Source organism: Microcaecilia unicolor, chromosome 3 (assembly GCF_901765095.1).
Source record: "Microcaecilia unicolor chromosome 3, aMicUni1.1, whole genome shotgun sequence".
Taxonomy (NCBI): domain Eukaryota; kingdom Metazoa; phylum Chordata; class Amphibia; order Gymnophiona; family Siphonopidae; genus Microcaecilia; species Microcaecilia unicolor.
This window is the reverse complement of record NC_044033.1, coordinates 448,113,159-448,137,554: the sequence shown is the minus strand read 5'-3', so window position 1 is coordinate 448,137,554 and position 24,396 is coordinate 448,113,159. Positions and strand designations below refer to the sequence as shown.

Genomic DNA, 24,396 nt, shown 5'->3' with positions numbered 1-24,396 from the left:
ATGGAGTTCCACAGGGTTCCCCTCTTTCGCCTTTGCTGTTTAGTGTCTATATGAGTTCTCTGGAGGAAATGATGTCTAATCTGGGTATTTTTTTATATATGTGAATTTTGAACAAAAATGAACTGATTTGCCTAGCACGTGATTCGATTGATGTATAACAGTTAAATAAGCAAAAAATCCAAATTGATTTGTTTTGGGTATTCAGATGAGATTATTGGAAGATTGTGCTGCACTCTAGGGAAATGCTTGACATAGAAGAGAAGTCCAAAGTTTTGGGTGTATTTCTTGATTCTAAATTCTCTTTTGAATACAGATAAATGAATTAGGAAAACATTTTGATTGTGTCAATTGCATGCAATGCATTCATGTTTTAACTTCCAAATGTTTTTCGGTAGTGGTTCAGGCAATAATTTTACCTCAATTAGGGGTCCTTTTACTAAGGTGCACTGAAAAAAACTGTTGTAGGCACGTGTATTGAATGCACGCAGGTCCATTTTTCAGCACGCTTGCAAAAAAGGCCATTTTTGGCCAAAAATGAACGTTCTGCAAAATAAAAATTGGCACGCATCCATTTTGGGCCTGAGACTACACTGCCTCCCATTCACTTAGCAGTAAGGTCTCACGTGTTAGCCAGATGATAATCAGTGCGCATAAAATGCCGATTATTGCCCGGTTAGCGCCGCACACCAGAAAATAAAATATATTTTCTGGCACATACAAAAGATGAAATTACTACCTGGGCCATGCAGTAGCCGGGCAGTAGTTCTGAACTGGCATGCACTGAGCGCACGTAGGTGCCTATACAGCTTAGTAAAAGGGCCCTATAGATTACTGCAATTCTTTTTATGGTGGGATTACAACAAAATTGCAGGCTAGACTGCAGATGCTCCAAAATATAGCAGCTCGTCTAATTTTTGGAGCTAAAAAATATGATTAGGTTACTCCAATACAATTGCATTAGCTCCCTATGAAAGAGAGAGTTGATTTTAAATGGTAACATTAGTATATACATGGTATGAATCCAGGTTTGGTTCACTATCTCTCATTTTCAATTAACTGTACAAATTCTTGGTATCAATCTTTGTTGAAACTTGCCTTTCCTTCATAAAATCTGTTTGTTTAAAATCATTAATTGAAAATTCTTTTGGATATCAGGGAACTCAGCAGTGGAATAATCTTTCGGTGGATATAAGACTACTTTAATTTTATTTCTGAACGAAAAGTTTTAAAAACATATTTTAATTGTTATGATGCAATTACCTAAACTGTAATCTATGATTGTTGTAAATGTCTGTACCTAGTTAGATGGCTATGGGTTTTTATATGCCTAGAACCTACTGGTGAGATCAATGCAGGTTATAAATCACAAGAACAGAACAGAATGTCAGTATTTTTTCACTGAGAGGGTGGTGGATATGTGAAATGTCCTCCCGCGGAAGGTGGTGGAGATGAAAACGGTAATGGAATTCAAACATGCGTGGGATAAACACAAAGGAATCCTGTTTAGAAGGAATGGTTCTGTGGAATCTTAGTGGAGATTGGGTGGTGACGCCGGTAATTGGGAAACAAAGGGGGAGCTGGGCAGACTTCTATGGTTTATGCCCTGATTATGACTGAATAGATAGGGATGGGCTGGAGTGTAAATTTTAAGGGGCTTCAGTCTTAGCTGCAGAACTTAGTACAATAACAGTGCTGGGTAAACGTCTACGGTCTGTGCCCTGAGAAAGCCAAGGACAAATCAAATTGAGGTATACATATAAAGTATCACATACCATGTAAATGAGTTTATCTTGTTGGGCAGACTAGATGGACCGTACAGGTCTTTATCTGCTGTCATTTATTATATTACTGTTATTTGAATGTTTGTTACTGTTTTACTTGCATAGTCCTATCTATAGATTTATTCTTGCTCTATACCTCCTTGCATAAATTTCTACAAAAAGGTGTTAAATAAATCCTAATACATAAATGGTGTAATTAGCCTTACAGTTATGTTTTCAATAAGCTACACCTCATAATGGATTTATTTGGATAAACTCTGATGTAGCAAGTTACAGTAGTTCAAGCAGGTAGTCACTCTTGCATACACAACTTTGACCAGATTCACATGCACAATGAAGGTCTCCATTTGTGTATATATCATCCTGAATTGATTAAAACAAGAACAAGCACTAGAACTGATCTGAGCTCAAACAATGAATCCTGTATTGTAGCAAATTGCCAGGTTGACAATTTTCAGTGCAGAGCTGCATATGCTCTCCCTTCAGCATGGACCTCACATAATTATGTTTTCTCAAAAGAAAGGTCACTGTAGTTTTTTTTTATGAATATAACACCAAAAATTGCCAATGGCAACATTGCCTCAGTTTTCTTCAGAAACACACTTAATAGTATCATGGTCTCACAATCATTATCCCTAGCAAAAAACAAAACAAAACAAAAAACCTACCAACTGGATAGTCTTTGCAAAAATGAGACTCCATATCATAGCCCTCAAGTTGTTATTGACATCAGGTACAAATTGAACAACATGGAAGGTACAGTAATAGTGAGCCCTGTGAAACCCCCTTTCTAAATACTTAATTGCAGATAAATACTCATAGTGGCCGTCACTGTGACTAAAATTTAGGTGCGACTAATAACACTAACTAAAACATGGTGTAAATGCCCATGCCTAAGAGGTATGGATCAGGTATATTTTATAACGGCGCATATCCAATTTATGTAAACAACTTTTGTTGCCGTATATAGAATCCGGCAGGGGTGAGCTTAGTTGGGCCATGATTTCTGTAAGATCAAAGACCAAGAATCTATAAATATCCTATATAATAATTTGCACCTCCAATGTTCCATCGCTGTCTGGCTGCCTGGGTTCGTAACATCTCATGACGTCAGCCAGCCTCCAGTGTTCCATTCCCCCTCACTGCCCCACCCTCATGTCAAAATGTAATGACGTCAGAGGGCGTAACAGTGAGATGGAAGGGAACGCTGTAGGCGAGCTGACATCAGGATGTTACTAACAGAAGGGAAGCCAGCCAGGCTAGCCAGAAAACAATGAGGTACAAAGGAAGAGAGAACCGCGGCACACCAAGGGGAGGGCAGAGCAGAGCAGAATCGATGGACATGGATGGGATTGAATGGTAGGAGAGGACAGGAGAGAAGAGAATTGCAGGACATGGATGGGAGGGCAGGGAAGAGGAGAATCGCTGGACATAGAGGGGAGGAGAGAGAAGGGAAGAAAAGCTGGACATGGAGGGGAGGGACAAAAAATCGCTTACAAGAGAGCCTTTCTAGGGCCCGTTTCATTGTTGAGGAAACGGGCTGGGTTCTACTAGTGTGCTCATAAATGTTCATGTGGCCTCATATGTATCATCTGAAACAGTTATTCATGGCCAATGTATAACTGAATGTAAGGAAACATGTAAAGTAGTATGTGCTGGTTATAACATTTCCTGAAAAATGTGGAGGGGCATTTTCCATACGACATCTAAGTTCAACTTTGGACATTTTGCTAATAATGTCTAAAATTCAAGTGGGGAATATAGCCAGTTTCAAAACTGAAAAAGTCTATCTTTTTTTTTTTTTTTTTTCCGAAAATGGCTATTTCCTAGATGTTTTTTTTTTTTTATCTGTGTTTATCTTTGTGGTCCATTAAAAAAAAAAAAGTCCAAGTGAAAAATGCACAAAACCAAGCCACTGGGATATAAGAGGAACCAGCATTCTTAGTTGACTGACCACACAAACATTCCAGGAGAGCAATGGGACACCCTAGGGTGCACTGCAGTGGATGTCAAAGAAATGCTTCCAGGTACACATCTCACCATTGCTCCCTTATCTTGTCTGTTGAGCCCCCTAAAACCCATCTAATGCCCACTACCCCCAACTGTACACCACTGCAATAGCCCTTATGAGTGAAGGGGCACCTATATGTGGGTATAGTGGGACTCTGGTAAGTTTTGGAGGGCTCACAGTTTCCTCCACAAGTGTAACAGGTAGGGGGAGATATGGGCCTGGGTCCACCTGTCTGCACTGCACCCACTACTAGACTATTCCAGGGACCTGCATGCAGCTCTAATAGACCCGAGTATAACATCTGAGGCTGGCATTGAGGTTGATAAATATTGTTTTAATCCCATTTTGGGGTAGGAGGGGTTAGTGACCACTGGAGGAGTAAGGAGTTTATCCCTGATTCCCTCCAGTGATCATGTGGTCATTTAAGACATTTTCTGTGGCTTATTCGTTAATAAAACAGGTCTAGACTAAAACATCCAACTTATAGCCCTGATTGTTTTTGTTTTGTTCCATTATGGCAGAAAAACTTCCAAGTGTTAGGAAATCCCAGGTCCTGTCCTTAACATGCCCTTGATGCACCCCCTTGTGATTTGAACATAGTTCTGATGGACTTCAGAGAGAAACATCTAAAAATTGGTTTAAAAATACCAATTTGGATGTTTTTTTGTGAGAAAAATGTCCAAATGCAGATTTATGCCACTTTTTGGATGTTTTTTTTTCTCTTTTGAAAATGAGCTACTTAGTCAACAAATAGGTGTATTTTCAAAGCACTTAGAGATCCTTTCACAAAGGCACATTAGCATTTTTAATGCATGCTAAAAATAAGCATGTGCTAAAAGCTAGGGGTGCCTCCTAATCAGCACATGCCAAAAACACTAGCGTGCCTTTGTAAAAGACCACTTAAACTTACAAAGTTCCATAGGTTACTATGGAACTTTGTAAGTCTAAGTGTTATGAAAACGAACCCCAAAGTAAATTAAAGTTACATGTCTTTTGATATAATCTTGCATATTGTAAAACTTGTTAGAAATCATTGCTATTTGGAGAATGTTATCTTATTAACTCTATCAAATAGTAACATATAATTTCTCATGAAAAACCAAACCTAAAAGCAAATATCACTTTTAGAACTATAAAAAGTCATACTAATTGCAACATATTAAAGTCTATTAATCAGATCCTAACTCTGATCTGGGTTGTACTAATTTTAAAAGCTCAGGGGAAAGTCCTGCAACCTCAATAGCAGTGATAAAATCAATATGCCCATCACAGGATCAAATTCTTCCACATCCCAGTTTGTGCAAGGATTTGTAAAACTAAATCCTGTCAATGTTCTAAATTAGCATAACTAATTCTAGCAAATTGATTTAAGTTCTGGAAATAGGAAGTAGATGCTTGATACTCCTCTTTACTAAATTCCTACTGGTAAATCAGCTTCAGGTGTACTGCTCCAGGAACTGATGGGTAACTTAGATTTTAGAAATAAGTTTATTGTATTTTACGATTACATTGGTATTTTACTGCTTATTTATTTATTTTTTATTTATTTATTACATTTGTACCCCGCGCTTTCCCACACAATGCAGGCTCAAGTACCAATCCTGGGAACAATATCTTAAAAACTTCTTTATTGATGAAAAGACTCGACACAACAAATACATTAACAAAATCAAATAAACAAATCATTCAGACAAATAATAAATGTACAATGAAACAGTTGTGTCGAGTCTTTTCATCAATAAAGAAGTTTTTAAGATATTGTTCCCAGGATTGGTACTTCCGAAGTCAAACATCCCACTTTTTACCCATATCTGTGTTTTCTTGTGGGGCGTTCGAGTTCTCCGCTTGATTGCGGATTTTTTTGAACATATACCCATGAACCTGACCATGGCTTTCCAACCCTGGAACAACATCCTCAGCTACAATGACCTTTCATTGTACATTTATTATTTGTCTGAATGATTTGTTTATTTGATTTTGTTAATGTATTTGTTTTGAAGGTTTTATTTGATTATGTGTATGTTTTTATAGACTCCTGATGCAGGCCTGTTGGCCGAAACACAACAGTTGTGTTGAGTCTTTTCATCAATAAAGAAGTTTTTAAGATATTGTTCCCAGGATTGGTACTTCCATGGTCAAACATCCCACATTTTACCCATATCTGACTAAGATTCTAGCCCACCCCACAAGTCCAGGAAACCACCTAAATTAAATGATAGGTTTTATATCCAATATAAAAATCCAAATTAATTCATATTTTCCTGTACCATGCCTATATTTTAACGCTAGGTCAATCCAATATAAAAATCTGTATTAATAGATAATTTGTATTGTCCTGTACCATGCCCATATTTTAATGCTAGGTCAATCTGCAATAAAACCTTTCTATTATGGGATCTAATAGGTAATTCCGAGGTAGGTTTTTCATTCATTACAGAAACCTGGATTGTAGATAATGATTCTCTCATTTTATCAGAACCTTGCCCACTTGGTTAAAAACCTGTTAGCTGGCGACCTGCATTGAATATCTGGTTTCATTTTCAACCATAGCACCTTAACCGGTCAAGCCAATATTTAGCATTAACTGCTTAAGTGCTTAGCAGTTAAAGATAGACCTGCTATTTGTGCAGACTATTTTAACTGCTAAACATAGCCAGTTTGGTGCTGAATATCCATACCTGTCTATGTTGTACAATATGGTGAGTTAGTGGCTAGCCACAGATATTCAGCGAAAGATAACAGGTTATCTCCTGTTTAATATCTATGGTTAGGTGCTAAAACATTGTTTAAACAGCCAGGAGCTGTTTCCTGACAAGTTAAATAGTTTTGAATAACTGCCAGAATGTCTTTAAAGATATGCCATTTTACACCAATACATGAAAAGGGTCACACATCAGATTTCTTAGCAGCTAGTTTTATGGTCAGACCATTTTTTTTAATTATTGGAATTCACTCTTATACTACATTTAGTTTTTACCTTACTTGTTTTTTTTTTTTTTTTAAGATTTTAAAGATTTTTTTTGAATACTATTATTCCTCAAGATTTTAAATGGACAACATCTTGGTGTCTTTCATTAACTGACATCAAACTCTTTCTACTACTGTTGATATCTTAGCCCCACTAACCCAGAGACTTAGGGGTCCTTTTACTAAGGTGCGCTGAAAAATGGCTTGTGGTACTGTAGGTGTGGGTTTTTGAGTGCACGCCGATCCATTTTTCAGTGTGCCTGTAAAGAAGCCCTTTTTTTATTTTTGCTGAAAACGGACGTGCGTCGAAATCAAAATTGACACACATCCATTTTGGGTTTGCGACCTTACCGCCAGCTATTGACCTAGCGGTAAAGTCTCATGTGGTAACTGGGCAGTAATGACTTACACACGCCAAATACCACTTGGCGTGTGTCCGATATGAATGGCAGAAAATAAAAATTATTTTTCGGCTGCACGTATCGGACACACACCAAAAATGAAATTACTGCAAGAGCCACATGGTAACTACTACTACTACTATTTAACATTTCTATAGCACTACTAGGGTTACATAGTGCTGTACAATTTAACATAGAAGGACAGTCCCTGCTTAAAGAGCTTACAATCTAATGGACAAATGTACAGTCCATTAGGTAACTGGGCGGTAACTCCATTTTGGCATGCATTGGATGCACGTAAAGCCTTATGCAGCTTAGTAAAAGGGCCCCTTTTGCAAACCAGACTTCACTCCCAGCAGTGCAATGAAATTTGGCCGTATTGAAGAAATCTTGCTGTCAATTAGAACATGTATGGAGGTGCTCCCATACCATTGAGAAAAAATTGACACGGAAAGCATCAGTTAAACAATACAAGCAAGCCATTATGGATGCTATGAAAGCATACTACACCTCACATATACATTTAACACCAAACAAAAGAGACTTTTTTTTTTTTTGGGGGGGGGGGGTTAAACTAACTTCTACACCTATTAGTTCACCTGCTAATCAGAATGCCTTTCCTTCCATAGATACTTCCTCTAAAATAGACAGAATTAAACTCCAGTTTCCTCCAAACCTAGAAGAAATTGTCACTGTTTCTAATATTGATCCTGACATAAATTTCTTCTACTTTTCAGATAGATCATGGGAGAATTTCCCAAAGATTGATAAACCACAGATTAGCTCTCTTTTTGAAAAACTTTTCTTGTCATCCTATCTACTGGATAGTTGCCCTTTCTGGGGGTCTTTTATTAAGGCACGCTCACGTTTTTAGAGCACGCTAAAAACGTGAGCATGCCTCGGTAAAAGATCCCCTCTATTTGCTGATTTATCCTCCAATGCAAATAATACATTGCCTTGCTACCTTTTAGCATAATCTTTTGAAAGATGGTATTTTCCTCTTGCTTTAGATGGCATTATTCTGACACCGATCTTATAGAAACCAACACTTTATCCCACTCAACCAGCTAATTTTACACTGGTGGCCAACGTTCCACTGTTAGCAAAGATGTCAGAAGCTATTCTGATTACCTAGACTGCTACAACTCTCTTAGTCCTTGCCAATTTGGTTTTAGAGCTTTCCATAGTGCTGAAATAGCCCTGATGCCAAGATATCACTATCGAAAACTAATCCTCTGATTTTGTTGCAATTTGATCTTGCTGTAGCATTTGACACAGTTGATCATAATATCTTTCTACACAAATTATCTTCTTTCGGTATTTCAGGGAAAGTACTGAAATGGTTTAAAGAGTTTTAGTCTAACAGGTTCTACAAAGTTAAAATTAATGATGTTCTATCTAAACCTTGGGCTTCACTGTGTAGAGTCCCTCAGGGTTCTCCATGTTCCTCCATTCTTTTAACATATATATGTCTTTGATGCTGCATGTTCTACTAAGATTCAAAATTGTATTCTTATGCCGATGATGGTGGTTTTTTTTTTTGTTCTCCAAGCTGAAAAGTAAACATGCAGCACTTCTGTTTTGCCATTGACCGATAGACTACAGACTTCAATGGCAAATATATGAAACAACATGAATTATTTTGGTGCTGCATTTATTTCATTTTAAATTAAACAGATTTTTTTGTTCAAGTTTTCATATTAAGCAATGCACATCCCTATGAGGCATGCTACAATTTTTATTTTCTTGTAAGATTAACTTCCCACTACCCACTGTTATCTATGACTCCACCAGATCCAATCCAATCCACCTTGGAGCCCATCCCCAGGCTGCTCAATTTATTAACAGACTTGGGGGACAGTACAGTATCAAAACTTTGCTAAAAAAAACAAGTAAACCATATTTCACCAAATGCCCCTATCTAATTCTCCAGATATTGAATGGAAGAAGTCAGATGCATTTGTTATGATCGGCCTCTAGTAAATACAATCAAAACAAACAAACAAAAAATTCCTTCTAGCGTGCAACCTATTGAATTATAGATACATCAGAATACTTTCCTTTAGAAGAGTTTCCATTAATTTTCACACCACCTAGGCTGACTTACAGTTTCCAATTTCCTCTGTTTTCATTTTTTATGAATGGTGGGGACAACATCCATTCTTCTCCAGCCTCATGTGACCATTCCTCCCTCCAAATAGCTATTGAATATATCCTTCAGTGGATGAAAGAGAACAATTCCCAGGTCTTTTAGTATCATAGATACATCCTAAAAGGCCTTTTTGACTTGTTCACTTTCAATTTTGTTAATTCCCCTCAAATACTCTTTGGTAATTGATGCCTTATCTACCTCACTCTCACATGTTCCCTTTCCAATAATCAATACTCCTTCTCCAATCCGTGGTCCTCAGTGAATACCAAACAATGTATTCAACACTGCTGCCTTTTTCCTTGGGTGTCTCCACACACTGAGGGGCCCTTTTACTAAGCTGTGGTAAAAGGGGCCCTGCACTAGTGGTGGCGGCCATTTTGGCCGTGCGCCAGGGCCTCTTTTACTGCAGTGGGTAAAAATGGCCAAAAATGAAATGGCCATGCGGTAAGTTCACATTTGCCACATGGCCATTTGAGGGGGAGCACTTGCTGCCACCCATCGAGGTAGCAGTAAGAGCTCCTGCACTAACCCATTAGTAACCGGGCAGAGTACAGCACTGCCTGGTTATTGCTGGGTAACCTCCTGTGGAAATATTTTTCAAATATTTCTGCTAGCACCAGAGATGCTACGCACTGAAGGCGGAACTACCGCCAGCACCTGCGTTGGGCCAGCAGTAGTTCTGGATTGCCATGCGGCAAGCCTGTTGTGGGCTTTCCACTGCTTAGTAAAAGGGGCCCCTGAGAGAAGATGAAACAGTTTTACAATTTCACTTCTGGCCATCCTCCTTTCACCAGTATACCAGAAAATGTTTTGTGGATCATTGGCTTGAATGAAAGTATCTTTTAAAGCAGAGGTTTTCTCTTGATAGAACTGCTTTTCAGCAGCAACTATGGTTAGCTGGAAATACAACTGAGAAAAGAGCAGGCTGAAATCTATCCAGTTAAAAATTTTGCCTGACTAGAGTTAGAAAAATGATCATCCAAAAATGTTGATGGGTACTTTTGGCTGAAAATTCTCCTAGAAATTACAAGCTAAAATAAGTCTGTTTTTGCTCCTATATAGAGGTTTTGTACTTTAGTGAACAATGTGTTAAGGGGCTCTTTTACTAAGTTGCAGTAGGGCTGACACACGGGTAACTTGTACCAAATTGACCCTACCGCCAGGGTAGTGTGTGCGTCTGGTGGTAGTTTCAAAGTTGGCATGCGTGTTTCCAGTAATAGAAAATAATCGGCAGTTTGGCCATATTGTCATATGCTGCTTCATTACCACACAAGTAGCGTGTGAGTCCTTACTGCCAAGTAAATAGGTGGCGGTAAGGGCTCAGGCAGTAAATAATCATTTGCTACTTTTCATATTAGCACGGGCATTTATTGCCACATTTAAAAAAGACCTTTACCCCCACTTTGGTAAAACTGTCCCAGCACATGCCAATTTCATGCATCCAAGCTAGCGCAGGCCACTTTTTACCGCAGCTTATTAAAAGGGCCCCTTGGTGAACAACATGTTAAATGTGCTGCAATAACATACATATCACATTTTAGTTAAAAGGTCTCTACATAGAATTTTACAGTAAGTCATGCCTTTTGACACCCTACCATTAAGAATTACTAGCCATTGCATACAGATCATTTTAATGTCTTCTAGTAAAGGATATCCTCTATCTAGACCTAAAGGCCAATATTCAGATCGCAGGATGGAGCCCGGCCTACTCCTGTGGTTGGCGGTCAGCCTGGATATTCAATGGTGGGTCATTTCTGGTGACCAGCTGTGAATATCCAGTTTATATGTAGTGGAGGTTTGAGGCCCCTTTCCACCTCCGTCAGGCCCCTGCACAGCACGGCCCTCCCTCTTCCAGACGGAGCGAGAAGAGGGGGATGAGAAAGTCAAGCCAAAGAGATGTCAGGAAAAAATTACCCACTTTTGAGAAGGCTTGAAACTTTTATAAAGTATCACCCCGGGAGGCTGCAGGATTGTAGGCTGATGCCTTGCTGCTGCACATCTTAGGACAGTATTTCTTTTGCTGGGCGTTGCTTGACAAGTATTTCCTTGCTGCAGTCTAGGTTTTGTCGTTGGCTTATGAGACCCACAGAAGCACTGCAGCCTCCTGACGATTGTACGCATGTGCTGGGCACGCCCCCCCCTTTACTTCTCAATGCTCAGTGCTAACAGTGTGTATAACATTTGCATAAAATTAGTGCTCAGCATTGCAGAGTTCTTTTTCGGTAGTAAAAGGGGTGGTATGTTCACAGCACCGGACTTTTGAGCATCTGGCCATAAGTTTTTTGAACCTGGAGCAATGGAGGATTAAGTGATTTGCCCAGAATTGCAAGGAGCCACAGTGGGAACTGAATTCAGTTCCCCAGGTTCTCAGGCCACTGCACTAATCAATAAACTACTCCTCCACTCTAGTAATGCTTAGTAAAAGGGTCCCCTAGTTACTAATTAGTGAGATTAACTGTAAAATAACATGTCTTAACAGTAGCTCACTTTGCTAACTTACTCCCTCACAGTTCAGATTGCCTCTACACTCATCCAATACAATAAATATAAAGGGGTTCTTTTACTGAAGTCCGTTAGACTATTAACATGTGGTTTGGTGTGCGTTAACAGCCAATGCATTATTTTTACTGCTTCTGAGTGGGAAGTCGCACATTTTTTAGAAGGGGTGGAACTCAGAAGGGCATGTACATAAGTACATAAGCATCGCTATGCTGAGACAGACCAAGGGTCCATCGAGCCCAGCACCCTGTCACTGACAGCGGCCAAAAGAACAAGCAATTTGTCCCGCCCATCCTAGAAATACTGTATTCCCTCGTCCATTCAATAACATTCTATGGCTTTTTTCTCCAGGAAGCCGTCCAACCCTTTTTTAAAGTCCGCTAAGTTAACCGCCTTAACCACCTTTTCCGACAGCGAATTCCAGAGTTTAACTACGCGTTGAGTGAAGAAAGATTTTCCTCCGATTCATTTTAAATTTACCACACTGCAGCTTCATCGCATGCCCCCTTGTCCTAGTATTTGTGGAAAGCGTAAACAGACGTTCCACATCGACCTGTTCCATTCCACTCATTATCTTATAGACCTCTATCATATCTCCCCTCAGCCGCCTTTTCTCCAAGCTGAAGAGCACCAGCCTCTTCAGCCTATCTTGATAGGGAAGCCGTCCCATCCCCTGTATCATCTTTGTCACCCTTCTCTGCACCTTTTCCAATTCCACCATGTCTTTTTTGAGGTGCGGCGACCAGAATTGAACACAATACTCGAGGTGTGGTCACACCATGGAGCGATACAAAGGCAGAATAATATCCTTATTTTTGTTTTCCTTCCCTTTCCTAATGATACCCAACATTCTATTTGCTTTCCTAGCCGCAGCAGCACATTGAGCAGAAGTTTTCAACGTATCATCAACGACGACACCTAGATCCCTTTCTCGGTCCGTGACTCCCAACGCTGAACCTTGCATGACGTAGTTATAGTTTGGGTTCCTCTTTCCCACATGCATCACTTTGCACTTGTTCACATTAAACGTCATCTGCCATTTAGACATGGGTGGAGAATGGGCACTGTTTGCACTGCGCTTACCCTTTTACTATGCGGCGCTAAGCTGTGTCAATCTCGAGCTACTGCTGGCCCAACAGGTAATAGTTTCACCCCCAGCGCATGCCATTTCCGGTGCTAGCAGAAATATTCCAAAAATATTTCTGCAGGGATTTACCCAACAGTAATCAGGCAGTGCCGCACGCTATCCAGTTACCATTGGGTTAGTGTGGGAGCCCTTACTGCCACCTCATGCCCTTAGCAAATGCCCACGTCTTTTTTTTTGGCCTTTTTATCCTCTGAGGTAAAAAGGGCCTCAGTGCATGGCAAAAACGATTCCTGCTGCTAGCACAGGGCCCTTTTTACCGCAGGCTGAGTACCATTCACTAATGGATATTTTAATGTGGTATATACACATTACATGCTGGTCATGCCCCCTCCCCACTCCCAACCCCCAAGCTTCTAGGTTAGTTTTGTGCATGTTAATTTCCTGCATTAAAGAGTATTGAGTGAAAAATCTAACGCACTGTAGTAACAAACCACCCAGATTCTTATATTCTGCAGCTAACCACTGAAAATTTCAGAGCTAGATATTTCTAAGAGTTACAACCAATTTAAAATTGATGACTTTTTATAAAACAGATTGAGATAAATCAAGATTTCAATATAGAAGAGAAAAATAACAGATTCTTCCTAAATTACAAATAGCAAATTTATACATTAAGAAATCTCTTAAACAATAAAGTTTTTAAATTTTTTTCAAACCCTTGCATAGCTGGTTTTAGATTTAACTGCCAAGGACAAAGAGCTCCAGCATTTCGCTGCTTGATAAGATAATGTACAGACAAATATTCTTTTAAATGCTATCCCTTTGCTGATAGAAAACATAGCAACAGCTAGTTATTGCTTTCTGGAGACTCTATTTGAAGAAGTAAGAGTTTACAAATCGAGTCAACTAGCATGGGGCTAAAACAAACAAATTTCTGTATACCAATGTGCAAAGCTTAAAGTAACAATGGGCACAGACAGAAAGCCAAAGTAACTCAGTACGCAAGGGAGTGGCACTATCAAACGTTCTAGCTCTAAACACTGATCTAGCAGCTGTATTCTGTAGTGTTCAAAGTTGCTTATGAATATTTTACTGTTTTAATGCAAAATTCAAAGCTTTTATACAACTGCAAAAGAATTCCAATTAACTGTAATAGAAAGCTTACCTTTAATTCCTATATCCATCCATACACATAGGACTCACTGCCAGTCTAGTAAGCAGTCTGGCACATCGTTTGTAGTCTGCCAAGAAAAAATGAAATCTAAAAAAATTGTGCAAGCAAAAAGGGTTTTGTCATGGGGAAGGGAGGTTTTCATGAAAAGTATAAATCTAGAAAAGCATTTTACGAGCATAAAAGGGCTTTTTATTGAATTGCCCTTCTTGCCAGTGTGTAAACTTATATGTTTTGTTAGTTAGTAAACTTATATGTTTACAGCCCTGTATGCATGGCAGAGAGATGGCCATGGATGGGGTTGTGGAAAGATTACAGATTATTTGCATATTTGATAAAATATCATGTAGGTATGTAAGTTATTTTAGAAAATGAAAATGTGTCTGCAGCAAAGAGTATAAAATTCCTTGGACTTAACCCCCTGTTTACTAAGCCGCACAGCAATGTCGACATAGCCCGTTCAAAGTGAATGGGCTGTGTCAGCATTACCACTCCACCAGCCACTAGCACACATTAGTAAATGGGGGGGGGGGGGGGGTAAGTTTTTAATGTAGAAAACTGGCCATACTTGTTGTTTTGAAAATTTGCCAATACCTACACAAGAAATAGGTATGCAATATTTATAGATCTTCTGGCTTAGAAAAATCTGCCCCAAAATGTACATTGTAGTTATTTGGTAGGGATATCCATTCTTTAGTGCACATTTGATTCATTAGCTCAGTGGTTCTCAACCCAGTTTTCAGGGCACACCCATCCAGTCAGGTTTTTGGGATATCTGCAATCAATATAGATTTGCATACAGAGGAAGCAGTGCATGCTGATCTCTCTCATGGATATTGATTGTGAATATCCTAAAAGCTCAGTTGGATGGGTGTACCCTAAAGAAAATTAGCAGACCTATAGGGGGTAGTTAATAAGCTGCAGTAAGAGTGTGCATTTTATATAATTATATTTACCACACAAGTCACTAACCTGAGATAGCCTAATATTGCAGGATAGTAACTTGCATCGTAGATATAAATTTGTGTTGCTGCAGCCAAGAAAACTGTGTATTCTTGGATGCAGTAATGCAAAAATAGCAGGCCCTAAGTGAGGCCTGCTATTGTTTTAAAGGGGCCCATGATGTAACCATCCCCCAACATGAACAGCCCCCTTCTGTAGTACCCTCACACTCCTAACAGCCCTGGCAAAAATAGAGCACCTACAAGAATCTCTATGGTGCCTAGTGAGGGAGGGAGTATGCAGGCTCTTGCCCTCCCCCATTTGACACAAAGAAGACCCTGATGGGTGGGGTGGGGAGGGTTGGTATTAAAGCCACTGGCCCCTTTAAAAGGTGCATCAGGAACATCAAGCCATGCATTATTGCACCGATACTACAAGGGAAGAAAGGTAATGCCAACTCAAAGCTGGCATTTTCTTTCCATGAGTAATGCAGCTTCTGAGGTTAAATCTTAACTGGAAATACACAGAGCTCCATAAACCTTCTGTGATAAATAAATAAGCAAAAATGTAGCTTTCAGAGTAGCTATTCTGGAAATATTTGCATAATACAGTATTCAAAATTGCCAAAACTCTGGTTATTTATATTTTCTATGTATGCGTCCCACGGTCTGGTGGATCACAATCAGTTCGTGGGCCACAGGTTGCTCACTCCTGGGTGAGATTAAAACTGTGCTTTTCAGCATGCAGCATAATGAGATTATTAGATGACACTTGTACATTATTTCCATATTTTTGATAAATATTTTGCCATTTAACGCGTGCTATTCTCTTCATGCACCTTAGTAACTACTCCTCTAATTTTGCATGCACTAAATCAATTTAATGCACATTATTCCATAAATTAATGTCAATTTGCATGTTTTAGTTTTTTTTATTATAATACATGTGTAAAATAAACCAAACAGAATGAACTTCAATACTGGATGCCAAAATAGTGTTATCAATGCGCCATAGTCGGCCGTGGTGCATTGATAACGCTGAGCAACGAGTACAGATAAGTTTTGCTATACTAATAAAAATTGAGTTAAAATGAATAATTAATGGCGGGTGGAGGTTTTTTTTTTTTTTGCCTATGATGAGATTATATGCTCTTTGATATAGAAGGCTTATTGCCACATCAAGTAGGAGCTTCCTTTTTGAGGCTTTTTCCTCCACATTTTCCATTTTTACTTTAGGCTGGATAGGAGCTTGATGTATGCAGTCGGAGATTAGAAGCTATAATAAAGTCGTGATTTTCTGAAGGGGACTATATAGTTGTATGATATAAGAAGTATCCTCTCTAGCTCATATTATATGTAAAATAAACCAAACACAGAAACATTTTGCTCTGTCTACATCCCTATTATTTTGTTTTGAGTTTGGTAGGGGTGGGAATGGGTAATAGCTCCCACCTTTTAATTTCCTTTTCACACTTTGTTCAAAGAATAAATTAGATTAAATAGTTGAATATTGACCTTGGTTTTCGACAGCTGCTACAGCAAAAGAGTTATGGTTTTCTGTAGGTCAACACAACCACTCTGGGAAATATACTGTATTGGCTGATTGCTACTTTGGTAACTCTCGGAAATTGTTTGAGAATGGGAAGCTGTCCCATCCTATTAATTAGGTGGTTTATCATTTATTAAACATTTGCTATACCACTCATCTTGAACACAAATCAGAGTGGTTTACAGTAACAAAGTCAGAAAATGAAAGGAACTCCAATATTATAAAATAGAATGCAGAGAAGGGTACACACACACACACACAAATCAATCATTCTGGGGATTACTAAAATAGGAAGCAAGACCTAAAAAGGGGGGGGGGGGGAATTAAAAACTTCATAGGGTTGGAAGGGAGGGGAAAAGACAAAAAGGGAGGAAAGACTACTGTGCTCTTTAAACAACCTCATATAGCATTCAAAGCTGGATGGAAATGCTAGAATGAAAAGATAGCCCTTGAGGGCCATATGAAATAGGGTATTAGACAACACTGCTCTGAATGTGTAGGGCAAAGCATTCCAGAGCAAAGGTGCAAAGAAAAATAATGCAGAATACCTGTTTTATTCCCATCTAGCTTGGAAGGGGAGTGGAAGGACAAGTCGATGATTGTTTAGAGAGTGTAAACAATGGACCAGCGTGTAGGGAATAGTGTAGGAGGTGAGGTAATCTGGTTTGCCTTGGTGCAAAGCTTTAAATGTAAGAGTGAGTATCTTAAACTGAATTCTAAAGGAAATTGGGAGCCATTGCAAAGTTCTAAGAAGAGTTGTAAAATGATCTGTACGTGAGGCACAGCAAAGTATTCTGGCAGCGGTATTTTGTAGTGTTTGAAGTCGTTTTAAGTTTGATTTTTTAAGACCTGCATATATCATAATACAATTATCACAGCTGGAATGTATATAGGCATAGAAAAGGGTTAGTAGAGTGGGGGGCAAAATAATTTTGAACTGAACCTAAGTTTGCGTAACAAATAAAAGCCTGTTTTGAGAACGGACAAAATCTGTTCACAAAAGGAAAGACTTGAATCAAGATACATGCCTAGGTATTTTAAAAAAATGGGACTGGAGTAACTTGCTGACCAAAATTAATTGGTGTAAGAGTAGGAGGAGGTTGATCTCTAGAAACCTAGCAGGCCACTGTTTTTTTCCGGGTTAAGGGCAAGCCCATCAGACTGTAGCCAGGTGGCAACTTCAGAGAGACAAGTCTGGAGTGGTAGAAGGTCCAAGATTATGGGATCAGTATAATACATTAAAAAATATTGTCTGAATAATAATATGAACTGATAATATGTGTTTGAATAAGATGAGCAAGGGGACTGAGGAATAGATTAAACAGGCAAGAAGAAAGAATAGACCCTTGTGGAACACCACTGGTAAGAATTTGGGACAAGGAATGAGATTTGGGAATATAGACTCGAAAAGTGCAGTCTTTCAAATAAAACACAAACCAATTTAATTCATTACTGCTAATGTCAATAGAGGAAAGTCTATCTAGGAGAAGTTATGATGCACCAAATCGAATGCTGTCAATAGATCAAGTGAAATAACAAGTGTAATAAGACCAGATTCAAGTTTACTAAGCACTGATGTCAGCACCGTCTCAGTACTGTAAGTGTAACTGGCTCAAAAACCTGACTGGTAGGTGTGCAAAATTTTCATAGCCTCAAGATACATCTGGAGCTATGAAAATACTATGTTCTCCAAAACTTTATACAGAAATGGCAGGTTTGAGATTGGTCGATAATTACTAGGGTTAGATGAATCCAGGAACGGTTTATTTAGAATTGGTCTAATAAGGCCTGACTTAAAAGATTTTGGGATGTGAGATAATCATGTGAACAACTGGAAAAAAACTAATAATTGGAAGAGAAAGCCATTTGATGCAAGTGGATCAAGGCCACAGGTAGTGACATGCATACGAGATATAATCTTGTTAAGAGAACTCTGAGAAGGAATATCAAAAGAAGTCCAAGGAGTGTTAAACACACAAGGTAGAGAAACTGAAGATGTCACAGTTGAGAAGCTGGAGAACCTGGATTATAATGTAGTGATCTTGTTGGAAAAGTACTGTGCCAAGGTCTCAGATGAGGGAACATCACAATCATGAGCAAATATGGGCGTTTTTTTTTTTTTTTTTAACAGAATTGAAGATACTAAATAACTGCTTATTTGAATTCCTCACTGAAGCTATCAGTTTAAAAAAATAGGATTATTTTGCTTCGTGCACCTGAGTTAGGTAGAATCTATGAGCTGACTAACATTGCTTTTGAATGGAAAACGTGCGGCCTTTACGCCAATGATGCTCAGCACAATGAGCTTGCTGTTGAAGTAATTTGAGACCAGGATGATACCATGGCTGGCATTTTTCAGGGGTGTTAAGAACAAATTGATGAGGGGTAATTGAGTCCAAAGCTTGAGTAAGGGTAGAGTTCCAGCATTTGACTTGTTGGTCAGGTAGAGGGTACCAAATGAATCAGGAAATAAACTGGCAAGCTGGGGAACAGAGTCTGTGTCAACTTGATGCAGGAGGTGAGATCAATGTCCAGAGGGAGTGGAAGCAGGAGCTGTGAGAGAAAGACTGAAGTTAAAAAAAAAAAAAAAGGCAAAAATGGTCAGACCAAGATATGGAAAGGGAACAACAATTGGAAATGGAGAAGGAAGCAACTCCATTTGAGATAATGAGGTCTAGTGTATGCCCAGCCGAGAGGGTGGGGAATGAGACATGCTGGTGTAGATTGAGGTCGGTTAAGAAAGAGGGAAAAATAGGTGGATCATGGATGAGATGGAAAATCAATGTGAGTGTTAAAATCACCTAAAATGAGGAGATTTGAAAACCTAGAAGTAGGGTCCGCAATAGATTGATAAACTAGTTACCATTCCCCAGGTCTAAGTAGTAGAAGGCAATAGAATAATGCAATATGTAGTACTGGAGCAACAGAAGAGAGTTCCACTAGGAGCGTTTTAGCATAAGAAAAAGTATAAAGAGAAAGTTCTTTCAGATTTAGATGAGAAGAACAGAAACATGCAAGTCCTCCACCTCACTTCAGTAAGCGAAAGGAGTAAATGACTATATAGTCTGTTGCGCAGGTTTGAAAAAGATATGATTCTTCACCCCGAAGAAGGCAAGTTTCCATGAGGCAAAATATATCTAAGCTATTAGAAGTAAGGAGATCCTGGATCATGGAAGTCTTTCGTTTGACAGTGACAGTTGAAGAGGACTGTTATATTGGTGTTCGTCAATTCCCATTGTATCTGGTAAAAGGCTAGAGAAGCTAGCTTATCATTTGCTATTTGCTTCCTGAATCTTCAATGTTTGGAAATTAAAAATCCCCTCCTGTAATATGTGTGTTCAGTACACTGTAGTTTGCTCCAAACTGGTTCATTTTCATTTCACTTTTTTCTTCTCTACCATATTCCCAGTAAGCAAGAGTGCCTGGTGTGTGTTGAATAAAATGCAAACTCCACAATAAACGAAAAACACAAGCATCTCATAAGCTGCCCTCAGGGACTCCTATTAAAACCTGATCTCCTAGCCTGCTACCTCCACCCACCAGCAGCTGCAGAATCATGGCTCCTCATCTCCCATCAAGCAAAATCTCTTATTCTCCATCAGAAAACCATATTTGCAGGAGGTTTTTTTGAAACTCAGGTTGTTTGGTGTTTTAAATTTATATTTTTATCAACTTCCTACAATGTGCTTCATCATGCATGGAATTGGTTTTGGTTATAAAACTGTCACTTGAACTACGTACCAAGAAACTTGTATTAGGCCCAGGCCGATTTTTCTTAATAGCAAGTAGAGCATGTGGAGGGTAATTCTACAAATTTATTTATTTTATTTATTTGTTAGGATTTATTTGCCTCCTTTTTGAAGGAATTCACTCAAGGTGGTGCACAATTGTGTGCCTATATATAAGCACCTGGGAGGGGGCACCAAAAATGGGTGCTGTGCTATAAAGAGCACACACTCTGTATAGAATAGTACTTAGCACTGGTTCCCATACCCAACTCTGATTGCCGGACTCATGCCTGCTGAAACCTGGTGTAAATCCTGGCACCCAAGTTTGGCGCAGAAACCCTCTTTCTATAACACTGCACACAACTTTTTGGAATGCCAATGACCCACCCTTGCCCCTCCCATGGCCACACCCCCTTTTTGGGTTGTGTGCTATGGGATTTAGGCTCCCAGCGGTATACAATAATGTGCAGCCAGATGCCTGACAAATCCTAATTGATGTAACGGCGTTCTTTCAGATCTACTAAGCATCAAGCTTATGTTGATACTCTCTGCATTTACAGAAAGACCAGTTAAATTGTTTGGTATTTCCAATTACTGTGACAGAAACAATAAGAAACTTGGGACATTTCTGACCCCTGATGCAGGCATATTTATGCCGAAACACGGCCCATGTCGGGTCACATTCTGAATACATTTTCTTTATTGTCCCAGTCTTGAAGGTCCCTGTGTGCTGTTTTTTGTTTTAATACTTGATTGGTAGCATCCAGTTCCTAATGGTTAAGAGCTTGTTAGTCAATTAAGTTGTGCGGGCATTTCAGAAATGCAATTCACCATATCTTCTTCCCCTGTGGTTTCATACTGCAAGTCAATGACTACTTATCAAATATTTGTGTTGACAGTCAAATGTGGTAGGCCACTGGGCCAGGGCCCTGCAAATATTCTTCTAAACCCCACATCAGCAACTAGAGAGCAGGGCTGAAGATTGATTTGTTTGGCCCCTCTAACCAAAGAACAAGGACTGTTGGAAGGCAGATCACTTTCACCTGTTTCCTCATGCAATCACTATTTAATCAATAGTAAAAGACGAACATGCCCAGAGGACTTACATGCTGGAATGGTGCAATCTCTAGTCGTGTGGTAAAGCCTGTGAAAGTGTTTACTGCATTTTGGACTAAAGTAGAGAGGACCTGCAGATCAGAAGAGAGGAAAGCTATAGTCAATTGACAAGTTGAAAAAAAAAAAAAAAAGAGTTGTCGGCAAATAGCCAAAGCCCATGCACACCGGACAAACCTGTTAAATGGGTTAAGAACTTGTTTTTCATCCTTAGGTCTCGAGGAACTATTTCTGTGTAGGAGGAAGAAGGAAAAAAAAAAAAGGCAAGAGTATTAACTGTACCCTGCTACAACGGTTACTTCAGGCTATATTCAATGAATGGACATGTAACAACAACGTGAGCCTGCTCCATCTGCTGTCATTTGCAATACTGCAGCCAAGGAACACGGGAGTCTTGACATCTTCCTTCACCTGAGAGCAGAACTTGAAGGGTTGGGCTCTGGCAATCACCCGCACAACCCCACACGTGCTCCTCTCAGTACCTGGCAAGGGGGCTTTTTCGAAATGGAACTCCAAAGCCCACTTTTTCTTTTCTTTAACATTCTCCAGTACAGTCAGCCAAATCTCTCCTGAAGCCCCCGCAGCTGCAACCACTTTGAAAAGTGTAGTTACTCCTCAGTTCCAATATCTTTTACAGGTTCCACCTCCCCTTGCGTACACTGGCAGCAGCAACTGAGATCTACCTCCAGCTCCATTTTAGCTACAGTTACCTTTTGAGCCTAGTTTGAGCTGGTGACTGATTGCCTGCCGTATCCTATATCTCCATTTGTTAATCTCGCTTTCCAGCGCTTTTATTCCCCTGGTGCTCTCGTATAACAGGCAGACCCGAACCTTTTAATCCATATTTAGCTCAATTGCTTTCGCTCCAATATTTCACGAAAGTCACTCCATTTATAGTCGGAGCTAATTGCAATGACCTTCGCGTTTCTGTGCCGCAGAGAGAAGGGCAATACCGGACTACTTGGAGCAGTTTCCCATGACCTAGATACGCTGGGAAAAAAGGCTACAAAGCCTGACCCAAGAGGTCCCCCCTAATCATTGTAACTGGCGTTCTGTACGCGCCAATTACTTGCACTGTAAATAATTATTCCTAGTGAATCAAGTGCTCGCTGGAGTTCATTCTGCAGTGACGGTACTGCTTTCTTGTTAACTTTTCTCAGTGCCCAGTATGGACAGAGCGCCTTTTATTTTTGTTCTTTTAGTTCATCTGTCCATCACGTACTGCAGTTTACCAGTACAAATAATCTCGGAGCATTACCGTTCAAAACGGATCTGGAATAAGCGTCTATGACGCCTCGCGTTCGAATTACCTTGTAAAATGTTTATTATTATTATTATTAGTTTGGTAGTGGCAACCCTTACCGTTTCCCAGAGTACATAAATCTAAGTCTAACCTGAAAATCAAACATCCTAGACTTCTCCTAAGGAAGGTGCAGGGCATTTGGAAGGAGGGACTTACCAACTCGTCGCTCCTCCTGGTAAAGTCCATAGTCAGGTAATTCCTTGTGGCCAAACACGTGGTCTTCTTCTTTGGAGAAATACTGAACACCGTTTGACTCCTGCGCGTCGTACTCTTTCAAGTTTTGCATGATCTCCATAATGAAATTCAAGAGCGTTTGGTCCTCGGTCCTTTCTTTGCAATAGCCAGCTGACAACATGAAACACGCTAGCGCTAGCAGCACCGGGGACCTCAGCGCATTCATTTTGATTCTACCAGGGGTGAAACGGAGGAGCACTCCAGCGCGGGCTTTCTGTTGTATTTAAGGAGAAAAAAAAGGAAGAAAAATCATGAAACGTTTTGAAAACCGGCAAAGAGGCGACTTTTGCGCTCTCAATTTGTTCCTTTCGCTAAACCCTAAATGAAATGTATTCCCTTCCAGTCTGCCCTGTCACAAACAACGATTTATCATCACCAGTTTGCAGTTGCTACAATAACTACTATTACTATAAATCACTTCTATAACTCTCTATTTAGAAATAACAACCTTTTCTTTTATATTTCGCTGTGAGTTGGGAGCACTGGTTAATTTTTCTAAAGTATGCATGCAACATTATGTATCCATGTCCACAGTAAATCAGCTTAGTTCTGACATACTCTGCAAGCATCTGCTTCCCCAGTGCAAATGAAATACCGTCTAACCTCTGAAATAAGAGATACACCGGCTACTCCATGTAAAAGAACGATTATAAGTAGAACTCTGTCCCTCTTTCTACCTGCCTTGAAGTCTGATTGATTTTTGCTATTCCCTCTCCCCGGGCTTCCCTTTTCCTCTTTGCTAATAGGGAGGAATCAGGGAAAGAAAAAAAAAAAAAAAAAGTCAAGCAGCATCACCTTCTTGGCTTGCAAAGTTTGCAAGATGCCTGCGGTGTCCCTCAAACTACACCATTCCCGTCCCAGCGCTGCCTCTTATATACTCCAGGATGTTTCTGAGGTGGCTCAATCTGATATTATCGACTTAGAAGTGGGTGGAAAACAATAAAAGTCCACTCGGCAACCCTTTTTAGCTGGCTGCTGAAGTTTTCCCCCCTCACATCTGGGGTTTTGGCAGGAAACTCAGTCACTTCTCAATTCTCCTGCAGACGTAAAAAGCGGTCCCAAGCGGGAGGAAGCCCAACTGGTCTTTAATTAGAAAGGCGTTAACAATCTTCTGAAAAATTAATTCCCCTTTCCCGGTCGTCAGATCTCTTCTTCGCCACTAACCTACGGGCAGGCTTCATTTTCCATTTTTTCCGCCAATTCATGTGGATGATGAAAGCTTGTGTGTTTACCAGGAACTTTTTTTTTTCTCTAATCTTCTTAAACCGGAATGGTCTATGTGTCACGGGTCTTTATTAAGAAGCCGCGTAGGTCCACTGTTATTTAGTAAAGGATGTCTCTCGATCGATATCAGCTTCAGGAGAATTATTATTATTATTTTTTTTTTCAGTTTTACTTGCTGGGCTTTGAGTGCAAGCGTACAGCAGAATAGATCGAATTGTGATAAGAACGTGCAAAG

At 39.7% G+C, this 24,396-nt stretch overlaps 1 protein-coding gene across 2 annotated transcripts in view; it reads right to left on the bottom strand.

The window, feature by feature from the left end:
• Window positions 1-24,154, bottom strand: part of ALKAL2 (ALK and LTK ligand 2) — a 43,745-nt gene extending 19,591 nt beyond the window's left edge. The window contains exons 1-5 of one of the 2 annotated variants that reach the window (XM_030195600.1): window positions 23,733-24,154; window positions 22,860-23,151; window positions 21,578-21,631; window positions 21,394-21,474; window positions 14,064-14,139 (exon numbers count right to left, since the gene is read on the bottom strand). In XM_030195600.1, coding sequence (XP_030051460.1) covers window positions 14,066-14,139; window positions 21,394-21,474; window positions 21,578-21,631; window positions 22,860-23,103 — 453 coding nt within the window. In that variant the 5' untranslated portion in view covers window positions 23,104-23,151; window positions 23,733-24,154 and the 3' untranslated portion in view covers window positions 14,064-14,065. Of the gene's footprint in view, window positions 1-14,063; window positions 14,140-21,393; window positions 21,475-21,577; window positions 21,632-22,859; window positions 23,152-23,540; window positions 23,620-23,732 lie in introns of those variants that run through there. The other variant, XM_030195601.1, reaches the window with a different exon arrangement.
• Between the last annotated feature and the right edge of the window lie 242 nt (window positions 24,155-24,396).